Source organism: Penaeus chinensis, chromosome 32 (genome assembly GCF_019202785.1).
Source record: "Penaeus chinensis breed Huanghai No. 1 chromosome 32, ASM1920278v2, whole genome shotgun sequence".
In the NCBI taxonomy this organism is placed as follows: Eukaryota; Metazoa; Arthropoda; class Malacostraca; order Decapoda; family Penaeidae; genus Penaeus; species Penaeus chinensis.
In genome coordinates, this window is record NC_061850.1 from 26,336,841 (window position 1) to 26,349,340 (window position 12,500).

Consider the following 12,500-nt stretch of genomic DNA (forward strand, 5'->3'; position numbering starts at 1 on the left):
CTGAACCCCGATGATGAAAGAATAGTTATTAGGTATTCTCTCAGGATTCCAAAGGTTGATTATGTTTAGGGTCAAGATAATGGAAGGAATTTTTTAAAGTTTAGAAATTAATAACTAAAACTTTAGGCTGATGATAGGTAAAAATAAAGAATCATGGGATCTAGTTCATTAAAGTTTGATAATGGTGATAAGTCATCATATGTAAATAAGCTCTTAAAGTGAATTCAGACTCTTCTTAGTTAAAATTTCCATTTCTACCCCAAGTCTTTATGAAATTTACACGTTAAATTTACACGGTAAACATAACACTGTTGGTATTTAGATTAGAGTTATGGGAAAAAGATAAGGAAAAATAAAGCCCAACAGTGTTAGTGTACTCCTTATGAAGGTAAGTGAAGTTTGTGTTTCTATTTGCAATTAGAATGCTTCATATGCACAGTTTGCTTTAGTCTTGCTGGTGTAATGTAACAGATAAGCTTTCAGGATAAACCAAATATTCTAAATGAATAGTCATAGTTACTACTAAGTATTTCTCTGTAAACAAGTTTCTGTTTGGTGAATTGTTAATATTTGGAAAACGAAATTGTTATTGTTACTTGATGTGTATGTTAAGGATATAGACTTAATTATTTTATTTTTTAATGATTTTTTTTATTATTGTGATGTTGACTAAGATTGTTGTTTACATTGATATTGGTATTAGATTAAAAAGAAAAGAATAGAAAAATTATTGGGTTGTGTATATAGTGAAAATTGGTAAAAATTGATAAGCATTCATATTTGTATCCAGAGATTTATAATATAATTTTAGTTAATTCTGATGGGCTGATGATTCAAATTTTGTAGTTTGGTATTGTTTTTAGGTACAAAAGAAAAGAAAGAAAGAAAAAAGATATATAGGAGAACCAAAACTTTAATTTTGTTTTTCTTTCTTTCCCAACTCTAGATGTCCATTTTGAAGGGGCAGTTTCATTCCATTTCTGAATTCTGTGATAAGAGTGGCTGTGATGTATATCTTAGCATCCCTGCCTATCATAAATAAATGCTCTCTCTAATGTTTTTCCTGTCTTTCTCTTTCCCCTCTACTTTTTCCTCTCTCTTCCCCTTCTCATTCCTACTCTCTCTCTCTCTCTCTCTCTCTCTCTCTCTCTCTCTCTCTCTCTCTCTCTCTCTCTCTCTCTCTCTCTCTCTCTCTCTCTCTCACTCCCTCCCTCTTCCTCTTCCTCTCCCTCTCCCTCTCCCTCTCCCTCTCCCTCTTCCTCTTCCTCTTCCTCTTCCTCTTCCTCTCCCTCTCCCTCTCCCTCTCCCTCTCCCTCTCCCTCTCCCTCTCCCTCTCCCTCTCCCTCTCCCTCTCCCTCTCCCTCTCCCTCTCTCTCTCTCTCTCTCTCTCTCTCTCTCTCTCTCTCTCTCTCTCTCTCTCTCTCTCTCTCTCCCCCCCCCCCTTCCCCCCCAAGATTTCCATTACTTCTCCTCTCCTCTCCCTTTTCTCTGTCTCTCTCACTTGTAACTTTCTCTTTTCCTCAATCACCTGTTTTGTGATTACAAATTGCTTACCTGCTGAGTATATGTATTAAATGTATATTGGTTTTGAGTCACTGTAATATATATTTAACTTCATATTCTGTCTCTTGTTTGATGTTCTTGCTATTGTTGTTGCAGTTGCTTAGTGTTGTGTGTTTTACAATGTATGTTTGTGTGTAAATATTTTTCATTGGAAGTTTTGTTCCATGTGACCAAGTAAGTTGTGGTTACATAACTTTGTGGTGAATCTGTGGATGTTTAAAGTATGTTGGGGCAATTACTTTATCATTGCTATCATTTCAAAATTTCTTGTGTTTGTTAATGTGTGGCTAACTGCATGATTCAAAATTTAATGTGGTTTGTTTCTTTGTTCTTGTTTCAGAACAGGAAGTTGGGATTTTTTTAGCTATTGATTAATTTAATTTGATTTTGTTTTTGTTTATCCATGAAAAAAAGGATGATTTCTCATTTATATATAACTGAGTATTTTCCATTATGCTCAATTTAAGGGGATTTCTTAAAGTTAACATTGGTACTACTTTTCATCTTGAGAAAATTTGTGTGGCTTTCCCGGTCTCTGGATGGTTGATTCCTGTTGTGGCAAGTTGTGTATGATTACCCTTTTTAAGAGAGTACCCTGTGCTGTGTAAACCATTCTGTTGTACTCTCTCTTTGCTCTTGGAAGTGAAAGCCTTTGCATCTGAAATACTTCTGAGTGAAATCCGACCTTTGGGATTTTTTTTTTTTTTTTTTATTCATAAAGATGAAATGAGAAGGGAGAAACTTTCAAAATGCTGTTGATCCTATTTGGAGATTGTTCTCTCTTTCAGACTGAAACGGGCAAGTTCACTGTCCGTTCTTAGTGGAGAGGAGCCCCAGAAACAGGTTAGTGTGGCGAGATGTGCTTATAAGAGCTTATTACTAATTTATGAAGAAAAAGTATTAAATAATAAAAAAAAATTGTAAAAAAAAAAAACTATTTTCTATATTGAGGATAATGATAATTTTAATACTAAAATCCATAAGGATATGTATATTTCTTTTGATTCATGACACTAGCAGTGCAGTATCCTTTTTTGTATTCTTGTATAGTAATACTTCCCATCTAAACAGTCCTTACAGGTTCCCCTAGCTGTGCGTGGTCGAGCAGTGAGCTCAGAACACCTTTCCCGACCAGCTGCTTCTGCCTCGCCTGGCCTGCGCTAGAGACTACTTTCATGCTCGCTGTTCCTTCTGCGTTAATGTTAATTATCATAAGCAATGGGAAAGATCTATTCATGGTAGATTACAAGAGCCTCCTGTCCTTGCTTTTTCACATAAGGACAGAGAATTGTTCTTTATGTTCTGTACGTAAGCAACCTACCAGAGCAGTCTTTAGATATGTGTTTTTATAGATTGTTCCTATGAAAATTCTATCTATGTCTGTGTGTGTGCAGGACTTAATAACCATAACCCATTGTTAGTGACAGTTAACGGTGGGGCATTTAAAACTTTGAGAAAGTTACTTTTGCATGACATAGTACATCAAGAGCAGTTGTGTATAAAACAAGGACAGGTATTTAAACATCGATTACATTGCATCATTGATTTTATGCAGTGGAAATCAAAAATTGGAGAGGCAGAATAATGGAATAAATAAGAGAATAAAAAGCCCAAATTAGCAGATGGCAGCCTGGTCTTCCAGTTCGAAAAATGGGTAGGAAACCAAGGACAGAAAACCAAGGGGTACTGATTTGCATGGGACAGGTAACGGAATTTTAGATTTTTACAGGATGAAAATGTATAAAATAAAAGAGCAGAAATTTATGGATTTCAACACTGGAAAGTCAAAAAAAGAAAAAAAAAGTAGATTAGAAATGGTTGTCTTGTTTTGTAGTACCATCACTGACACATTCATTGCATTGTGTTTGGATGCCCAAGCTGCATTTGAATCCCTGAAACTGGTAGAGTGTAGTTACCAGAGAATAACAATTACATAATGTGCTATAGTCTGCATATAGTTTCCAAAGCCTCATAATAGCATGTTCCAAAGTATTCATCTCTTAGCCTGGACAGAACTTTTGTCCATGCAGCTCTTATGATTTTCTGCACATGTATAGTCACAAAATGGCCAAGAATTTCCTTTTTGTAATTCAAATGAATCCATTATTGCAATCTTGAGTGAGAGGTGTGCATGTGAAAAAAAGAAAATAAAAAAAAGTTTATATTTAATAAATATTTACTAATTCAATGTCTCTGTACTGGCAGAACATAAAATTTACCTTTGATGTCATGATAGAGTGCTTTATTGAACAAGGCATTGACATACCATTCCAGGAGGATCTTGATAGCTATCTAGTCTTTTATTTATGAGATTTGTGTCATTTCACTTTTTTAGTTTCTTACATTGTGGATTTTGGTATGTTGTTGTAAATGGCTATATTGTACATTTCCAGTTTTGTATTACTTAATTTGGTTAAGATGATTTTGTGTTATATTTATTTCTGTAATAGTTTTGTGTCTAGGTCAAAATTATACAAAGAATATATTGTTTTAATTTCATTCATGATTCTCACGAGCAAAACTATTTTTCAGTGTAGCTTTAAGGACCATATGCATTATATCCACCAAGAAGAAAATGATGCACATCCTGTTGTGGATGAAGCTATAGTTACCCTTGAACCAGTGTCCCATACAGGGTTAAATATATACACAATATGAGGAAAATATCCCTGGAAACAGTTATTTATCCCACTAGTGACTAAAAAGAACTACGAGATTTGGGCCACAAGTTCCCATCTCTTAGTTCAGAAAGAAGATAGTTGTACTGTGATTCTTGCACTTCCAGTACTATATAAATACAGTTGCTGGCAGTATAGGAATGTTAGTCAACTGGTATATCTTGCACAGGGGTTGTAAAGATTTCATCATTTCAGCTGTCTGAACGTTCACAACCTAACTTTTTTGTTAGCTTCATGTCTGCTTTTGTCTGTGCATTCCCACGGTGACACAGCAACCGATGTAGGAAAAGTTATCAATAAACAACTTGATGGCTTATGCATATGTTTCTACTTATCCTAAAATCATAAGGGGTACTTGAAATTCAAGGGAGATTCGATATAAATTGTCCCTGCAGTTGTTTGTTTGTCAATTAAATGTAATTCTGTTTTAGTTCATCATAGTAATTCTAAAGAAATTACCTTCTTATACTAAGGAACACAAATCCACATATTAGTCTTGTCTTAACCCAACAGTGATGGGTATGTCAAAGTGGCAAATTTTTTTTTATTTTTCTTTCTCACTGTTTGACATCTGATTTACCCTAATTTCCTTATGGGTAAGAAATGTCTAAACTACAGATGTTTTACAAATAAGCAAATTTAGTAGATGTCTAATCTTTCATATAAATTTAGGTTCATAATCAATATATGATATATACAGAATTGCTAAGATATATGTTGTATGGCTACAATGCACAATTTTTTTCCTCCATCACTGATGATTCCCTCTAACTGAACCTATTATTTAATATTTTCTCTTTTGACTCAGGAAAAACAACCATAAAAAAATATTAAATTCAATTGTAAATACATTTAAGACAAACAGAATTATTGAAACCAAAAAAAACTGGGTTAACAAAGGTAGAATAAATTACAGAATTGCCAACAGTGAATCTGAAATGTGTTGCTCCTTCACATCCTAGTAAACCAAAGGAGGAAAAAATAAAACAATACAAACTTTTACTTTTTATTGTTTTCCTTAACATGGTAACATATTTTACATATTTTGAGTATAAGAAATTAAAATCAAATCGTATGATGAAATTCCATTTTAAAATCACTGGGGCTTATTGCAGATTTTCCATTAATCATTGATGCTTTTATGGCATTATATAATTAAAACCTTTAAATATATTTACGTAAAGTATATTCAACAATATCTTTAAATTGCTGTAGTTTTGGCTACTCTTTCATATTTCAGTGTTAAAGCAAGTTTTTCTAGTTGATCAAGTTCGCGCTGTTTACCTGTATCTCTCAGCCAAGCCTGAAAACAAAAATATGTATATATTAATCTGTGTGTACTTGTTCCTTTTGTGTATTTTGGTTTACACCAACAATAATGCATTCACCATGCTACAAAACTTATGCTGTACATAAGTTCAAAGGAAAAAGAGAGGGAAAGAGAATGAGAAAAAGAAGAGAGGCTATAAGAAAGAGACAGAAAAAGAAAAGAAAAATGTAGACCCAGCATAAGTGTGATCCAACAGCAAAAACTGTTACAAACCCACCTTGAATCTTGCATCAATAGCCTTTTGCAGAATGGCTCTTTGCTCTGGCGTCAAGTCTGCATCCCTGACTTCTGCCCGGAAACTAGACACACATTTTCCAGCTTCTTCTACACTCTGGGGAATGAAAAAGAAAGAAATATAGAAGCCCATTGTGATATATGAGAGAGAGAGGGGAGGGGGGGGGGGAGAAATAAAATCATTAGGTTACGATACTCTGAGAGTATGTTATGACAATGGTAATTTTCATCTGCATTCATAATCTTATAAATATGAATGGAAGATAATGACCTAAAATGTGACACCACTAAAGGGCCGGTCACATTAATCTATTCTGTCCAGGGATCCCTTTACAGAGCTGGATGCTTCCCTAGCTAGATCTGAGATGAAAATCCCTCTGCAGCCTGAAAATGCTATGTTGGTATTTCATCCCTGCCTAGAGCTAAAAGATATTGCTGAAACAAAAACTACAATATAATTACTGGTAAACTCATTACTTAGAACCTTAAATAAAAAAGATAAAAACAAAATTAATTATAAAACAGATATAATGCATCAAACAATGACATCTCACTAAATGTTTATAGATTATTCAGATAAACTTTCATTCGACTAACGAACATATACCTCAACCCACCCCGACGTGCCAAAAACATGGAGCTCTCTTTGGAAGTTATTTACTTGTGGAACACCAGTTATAAGGATTATAAAAGCAGGAATTTGAAAAGAACATTAATGGATGAATCATGAAGTAGCCCGTAAAAGCATCCCTCTCTGTAGCTGACCAGACTTTGGCACTCCTGTCTAGGGATCCCAGGACAGAATAGACTTACGCTTAATGTACAGCTGAGAAGTTCAATTTCTCCTTTTTTACTTACGAGACAATATCAGGAATGTTTACAATATAATAATAATGACAATAATGAAAAATTAAGATCAAGAAGAAATTTCAAGACAACTCTATAAACACTACACAATGGGGGTGGGGGGAAAGAAGATATGCCCCAGCTACCTAGACAACCAGGTCTAGGTAGCTGGGGCATATCTGTCGACCTCTGTTGAAATGCCAGGTCAAGGTTCTGAATGCTTTGTTATTTTGCAAGGTACAACTAAAAGCATCCCAACCTAAAGGTGGTAGTGCTTGGGTTTTTGTGCTTCTGGCAGTGCAGAAAGGAGGGCACAGTGTTGTGGTGTAGGGAGTGTAAAGATTTGTGGGTAGCTGAAAGGATGAACTAAGTCAGGTGACTATCAATCACCTTGCTTAGACTTGCCCCTGGGACAGAGTAGTTCTAAGTTATCAATAGTTTTCCTTGAGTAAAGTAATATCAACAAACCTCCTTTTCTCTATAAAAAGAGGCAGCTCTCACCTTAGCAAACTCATGAGGAAGACCTGGGGGAAGGAGGGGGGGTCTGCCGTCCACAGGAGCAGTTTGGGTGAATGGAATGACTAGCAGCTGGAAGTCCTCGGGATTCATCACTTCACACGCACCACTGAGAACACCACCTTCACTCCCTGAGAGGGCATGGAAGAGAGGGGGATTGAAGAGAGAAAAATTTGTTAGTTTGACATCAAATAAACTAGAGAACAGTGCTATAGTGGGTGATAAAAAGGAATTTATAACAATCCTGACAGCCTATGAAAAAAAATAGTTACTGATGTTCATACATTGTTTAACCATAGACAAACCAATTGACTGAATATACCTTTTGATGAAACATTTTAAAAAATGGTATTTAGTTAATTCAAATTTCACAATATTGGGTTTAACAAGGCCTTTTGTACTAACCAAGATGCAGGGGTCTATTCCACATGTTGATGTGAGGGCGAAGTTGTGTCTGGGCCATGTGGTGCTTGAGGCGAGGATAGTGGATATTCAGGGGAGCTACAGTCACACCCTGTGTGCGCCCTCCTACAAGTAATGGCCTCTGGGGAGACAATGTGTGTATTACGATGCCCCGGCAATCTGCTATGACCAGGGACCTTGCTGCACACACAACAACAGTGTTACGACATTCACTTAACTTAACGCGTCCTGCCACGGGCCCAAGCACAACTCGGGTGTCATGGCATTTGTGGATGACTGCATGTCTGGTAGAAAGAAATGATTCATTACAACAGGAAATATCATAAACCTATTTAAGAATCAAGCACTAATTTTTAGCCTACCAATAGTTTACATTTTGAACTGATGGATATTTTTGAAAGTAAACCCTAAGAAGTATTATTCCCCTAAAATGCACTCTTCATGAACTCTGATCACGGAAACTCATTCCCTTCACAACCTCAAATTCTGTTCTTGTAAAGATGAAACATGAGTAACAGGACAATCACTACTAAATAAAAAGGATCCCTTGAAAATGCCTTCCTCTTTCCTTACCTAAGGGGTTGGAGGACAAATATATTTGATTTAGAACATCGCCGCACTTTCAGATCTGTATACGTTGCTTCTTCGCCCATGTAGGCTGTCATGCCATCCACCAGTTCACATATGTACATGAGTCTGTGACTGGAAAGATTAAAGGTAAACTTCAGCAATTATAATCTATATACAGACAGCGCCATAAAAGCTAGATATTTCTTTATTTCCATGACTTGATTTCAGTGATAATTACTAAAGAATATTATAAGATAAAATAAAATAACTTAAAACAAAATAAGAAAATATACTCAAGAAAACCATGTTCAGAATGAGTAACCCTCTAAATAACAGTCTGGTTATCTATAATAAAAACACAACTTAAAGTTCTCACCCTGGTGCTGGAGAAGCTACAAGCCTATGATGGGAAGGTTGGGTTAAAGATACGACTGGCCACGATTGTCTACACCCTCGACGCACACACAGCCACTCCCCGTGTGGTGCCCAGTCCAACCCTCTCAGTAACCACTGCTCAAACAGACTGTGCAAAAACATCAGCAATATGTAGCAAATATAAAGACAATGCATATATATATATATATATATATATATATATATAAATATATAAATATATATATATATATATATATATATATATAAATATATAAATATATAAATATATATATATATATATATATATATATATATATAAATATATATATATATATATATATATATATATATATATATATATATAAATATATATATATATATATATATATATATATATATATATATATATATATATATATATATATATATATATATATATGTGTGTATGTATGTAGGTATGTAAGTATGCATGTTTATAAGTATGAACAAATGTGTGGATACATATATACAGTATATAAGATATAAGCACATGTATATCATACTTGTGCATATGTAACAAAAACAGGTAGTAGGAGCATAACTTACCCCTTTTGGAAGGCATTTTTTTTGCTAAGATATCCAGATCTATAGCAATTATTGGCATCTGTGGCCACAGATAATAAGTCTCTCTCTGTTCTGCCAAAAGAGGAAAAAAGATCTTTAGTTTGCAAATATTTTACCCTGTATGAAATCAACATACTCTGTCAAAATGATTAATGGTTAAATTGATATATATTCATTGCACTAATATATGCAACATCTAGCATTAACATTGTGCACTGAGTATCATGTCTCAGTTTTCTTTTGAAAATATTATTACCAGTGTTATTAGCCTCTAGAAGTATGCTAAGGTATCCCATTTTGCAATATAACATCATGAACATATTTTACTATACTGTAAAGATGCACACTAAATCTAACACATTTTTTTAACACAACACCTACTTTTCTCCCTGCACAGATGCTCCCAGGATGAAGGAGAGCGAATTGACTACATCCACGGACAGGACACCTGCTGACTTCATAAAACCTAGCAGTTCTCTTGCTGTGCGTTTATCTCCTGTTTTCTTTTTCTTCTCCGTGTCTTCTACTTGTAAATGCTGTGAGCAGGAAGGAAATGTAAATGATCATCAATATGCATTTTTAACTTATTTCTAAAAATACAAAGACGTATTAAAGCATCAATACCAATACAAATATGGAGCCAATTGCATTAATTTTTAACAAAAATATACAAGTATATACCAATCCACTATAAAGTCTTAGAAGTTACAATAATGACCAAACATTTTACATTGACATTTCATAACAATTACTAGAACACTCATGAAACAATGCACATACAAAATTTATATATAAGTATAACATCAACAAAACACTCCTTCCTACAAGCCTTCAGTGCCAGTTCACTACACACGACAATTCAGTCACTATCAAGGGACACACACATGCCTTAACCTCTTACAGCTGGGCACATCTATAGCCATCATGAAAAACCAACTCATTGTGACGGGTACAGCTAAAAGCTAAAGCAAGGCAAGCGGGAAGTTCTGCTACACATAGTGGACTCCCCAGTCAAATAGCTGGACGGTTCCAGAAGTCACTGGAATGAGTGACACCCAGAGATTTCTGGCACCGTCACTGTAGCGTTAAAAGTGCGACTCAGAATGGTAAACAGATCCGAGTGGACTCACCCCAGCTAAGAGGCTTAGGAGTTCTGGCAGCGCTTCCCGTACAAACTCCGAGTGCTTCTCTTCGAGTAACTGCTTTCGGGAGGTCCCTGTGCTATTGTTATTGGGCCATCTGAGTCACAAGAGTTAGGGAATCTTTACACAGAAGTCATGATAAGAATGAAAATGGGTATTTTGGCATCTTCAAAATATATGACCAAAGATAACAAAAGTAAAAAATAATAAAACACAGATTACGGTAATACAATATGTGTCAGTAGCCAGTGTTAACATGCAACAAAAATGCAAATAGATATCATGCGTAGAAAGACATATTTCAACACGCAGGTAGATATTAGCGATAAACAGGAGAATGGTTTGAGTGGTGAACTAAGTGATTTGTGTACAAAGCAAAGAAATAACTGTGAGGTGTACTTCATGGTCCTACAAAATATGCCACTTTCTAGTCTACCATTCTGAAACAATTACAGACTAAGGTACTACATAAGGCAATCTAATATAAATGCCTGACAAATCCCAACTACTTATAAACATGAACTAGAACCTGTACAGTCAGAAATGAAGAGAAGAGTTGGGCTACAATAAGAGAGAAAGGATGAAGGGAAGAGACAGAGTGTAAGGCCAACTGTCCTTTTGAAATCTCTATGAATCAAGGCAGGGTAAGTTTTAGTTAATGGCTTTTTCCCCCCTTTTCGTAAGCAGTGTCAGACCAGCTGTCTCTAACGAAACTGAAAGCAAACTCAAAAGCTATATCTCTGGAACATCATTTTTCTTTTTCCAGCACTCTCTTTCTTTATTTCCCCTAACACAGTGACTTTTGAGGAGATACATCTGGGCCCTTATCAGAAAAGTACATAAATCAATTAATAATAAAAAAAAAAGCACAGCATCCCATCAACTATTTGAGGTAGCAGATGTTGTTAATGTGCTGTTGTTTATGACTGTCTGTATCCTTGTCATACTAGGATGGGAAGAGAGGGGGAAGGTCGCGGCTCGCAGATCATCGAAACCGAGACCAGAGGTTATCCCACCAAAGAGAACCAAAGCAATTAACCCTTTCCCTTTCTAAAGCAAAGAATACTTATGACCGAGATGGCTGACAGACTTTAAAACACAGTAGTTGCGATGACATCATTACTGCTAGGCTACTGTCAAGAGGCATATTACTGACAGGTCAAAATCAACAAAGTAGTGATTAGGAAAGGAAACTATGAACCATGACAGTTCCATGAAATAAAATAAAAATTTAAGGACTTGGAAGTGCATACCAGATAGTGAAAAATGAAAATGAAAAGTCCCTTATTAGGTATTACTTACTTGTAAACTAACAATTGTATCAACACTAAATCTAATGAATCAATGACTCTTAAGAAAAGTGATAAAAGGAACCAAGAATGAACTAAAATTGACAGAGGGGAGAATAGAGGGTGGAATTGAAAAAGAATGTAAAAATATAAATGAAAGAGAGAGAGAGAGAAAGAAAGAGATATGGAAGAGAAATACAGAGAGATGGAAGAGAAATACAGAGAGATACGGAAGAGAAAGACAGAGAGATACGGAAGAGAAAGACAGAGAGACGGGAGAGAAAGACAGAGAGAGACGGAAGAGAAAGACAGAGAGAGACGGAACAGAAAGACAGAGAGAGACGGAAGAGAAAGACAGAGAGAGACGGAAGAGAAAGACAGAGAGATGGAAGAGAAAGACAGAGAGAGACGGAAGAGAAAGACAGAGAGAGACGGAAGAGAAAGACAGAGAGAGACGGAAGAGAAAGACAGAGAGAGACGGAAGAGAAATACAGAGAGAGACGGAAGAGAAAGACAGAGAGAGACGGAAGAGAAAGACAGAGAGAGATGGAAGAGAAAGACAGAAAGAGATGGAAGAGAAAGACAGAGAGAGATGGAAGAGAAATACAGAGAGATACGGAAGAGAAAGACAGAGAGATACGGAAGAGAAAGACAGAGACGGGAGAGAAAGACAGAGAGAGACGGAAGAGAAAGACAGAGAGAGACGGAACAGAAAGACAGAGAGAGACGGAAGAGAAAGACAGAGAGATACGGAAGAGAAAGACAGAGAGATGGAAGAGAAAGACAGAGAGAGACGGAAGAGAAAGACAGAGAGAGACGGAAGAGAAAGACAGAGAGAGACGGAAGAGAAAGACAGAGAGAGACGGAAGAGAAAGACAGAGAGAGACGGAAGAGAAAGACAGAGAGAGACGGAAGAGAAAGACAGAGAGAT

At 35.9% G+C, this 12,500-nt stretch overlaps 2 protein-coding genes across 5 annotated transcripts in view; one reads left to right on the plus strand and one right to left on the minus strand.

Annotated features, from left to right (window-relative positions):
- Positions 1-4,559, plus strand: part of LOC125042377 (kinesin light chain-like) — a 123,204-nt gene extending 118,645 nt beyond the window's left edge. Inside the window, 2 exon segments of the mRNA XM_047637958.1 lie at positions 2,352-2,406; positions 2,635-4,559. Coding sequence (XP_047493914.1) covers positions 2,352-2,406; positions 2,635-2,727 — 148 coding nt within the window. The 3' untranslated portion in view covers positions 2,728-4,559.
- Positions 4,560-5,235: 676 nt separating this feature from the next.
- LOC125042378 (TBCC domain-containing protein 1-like) overlaps positions 5,236-12,500 on the minus strand; it is a 21,227-nt gene continuing 13,962 nt past the window's right edge. For all 4 annotated transcript variants that reach the window (XM_047637960.1, XM_047637961.1, XM_047637959.1 and 1 more), the window contains 9 exons: positions 10,269-10,377; positions 9,520-9,674; positions 9,121-9,210; positions 8,537-8,683; positions 8,164-8,292; positions 7,573-7,874; positions 7,153-7,298; positions 5,789-5,902; positions 5,236-5,544 (listed from right to left, as the gene is read on the minus strand). In XM_047637960.1, coding sequence (XP_047493916.1) covers positions 5,443-5,544; positions 5,789-5,902; positions 7,153-7,298; positions 7,573-7,874; positions 8,164-8,292; positions 8,537-8,683; positions 9,121-9,210; positions 9,520-9,674; positions 10,269-10,377 — 1,294 coding nt within the window. In that variant the 3' untranslated portion in view covers positions 5,236-5,442. The remainder of the gene's footprint in view (positions 5,545-5,788; positions 5,903-7,152; positions 7,299-7,572; positions 7,875-8,163; positions 8,293-8,536; positions 8,684-9,120; positions 9,211-9,519; positions 9,675-10,268; positions 10,378-12,500) is intronic.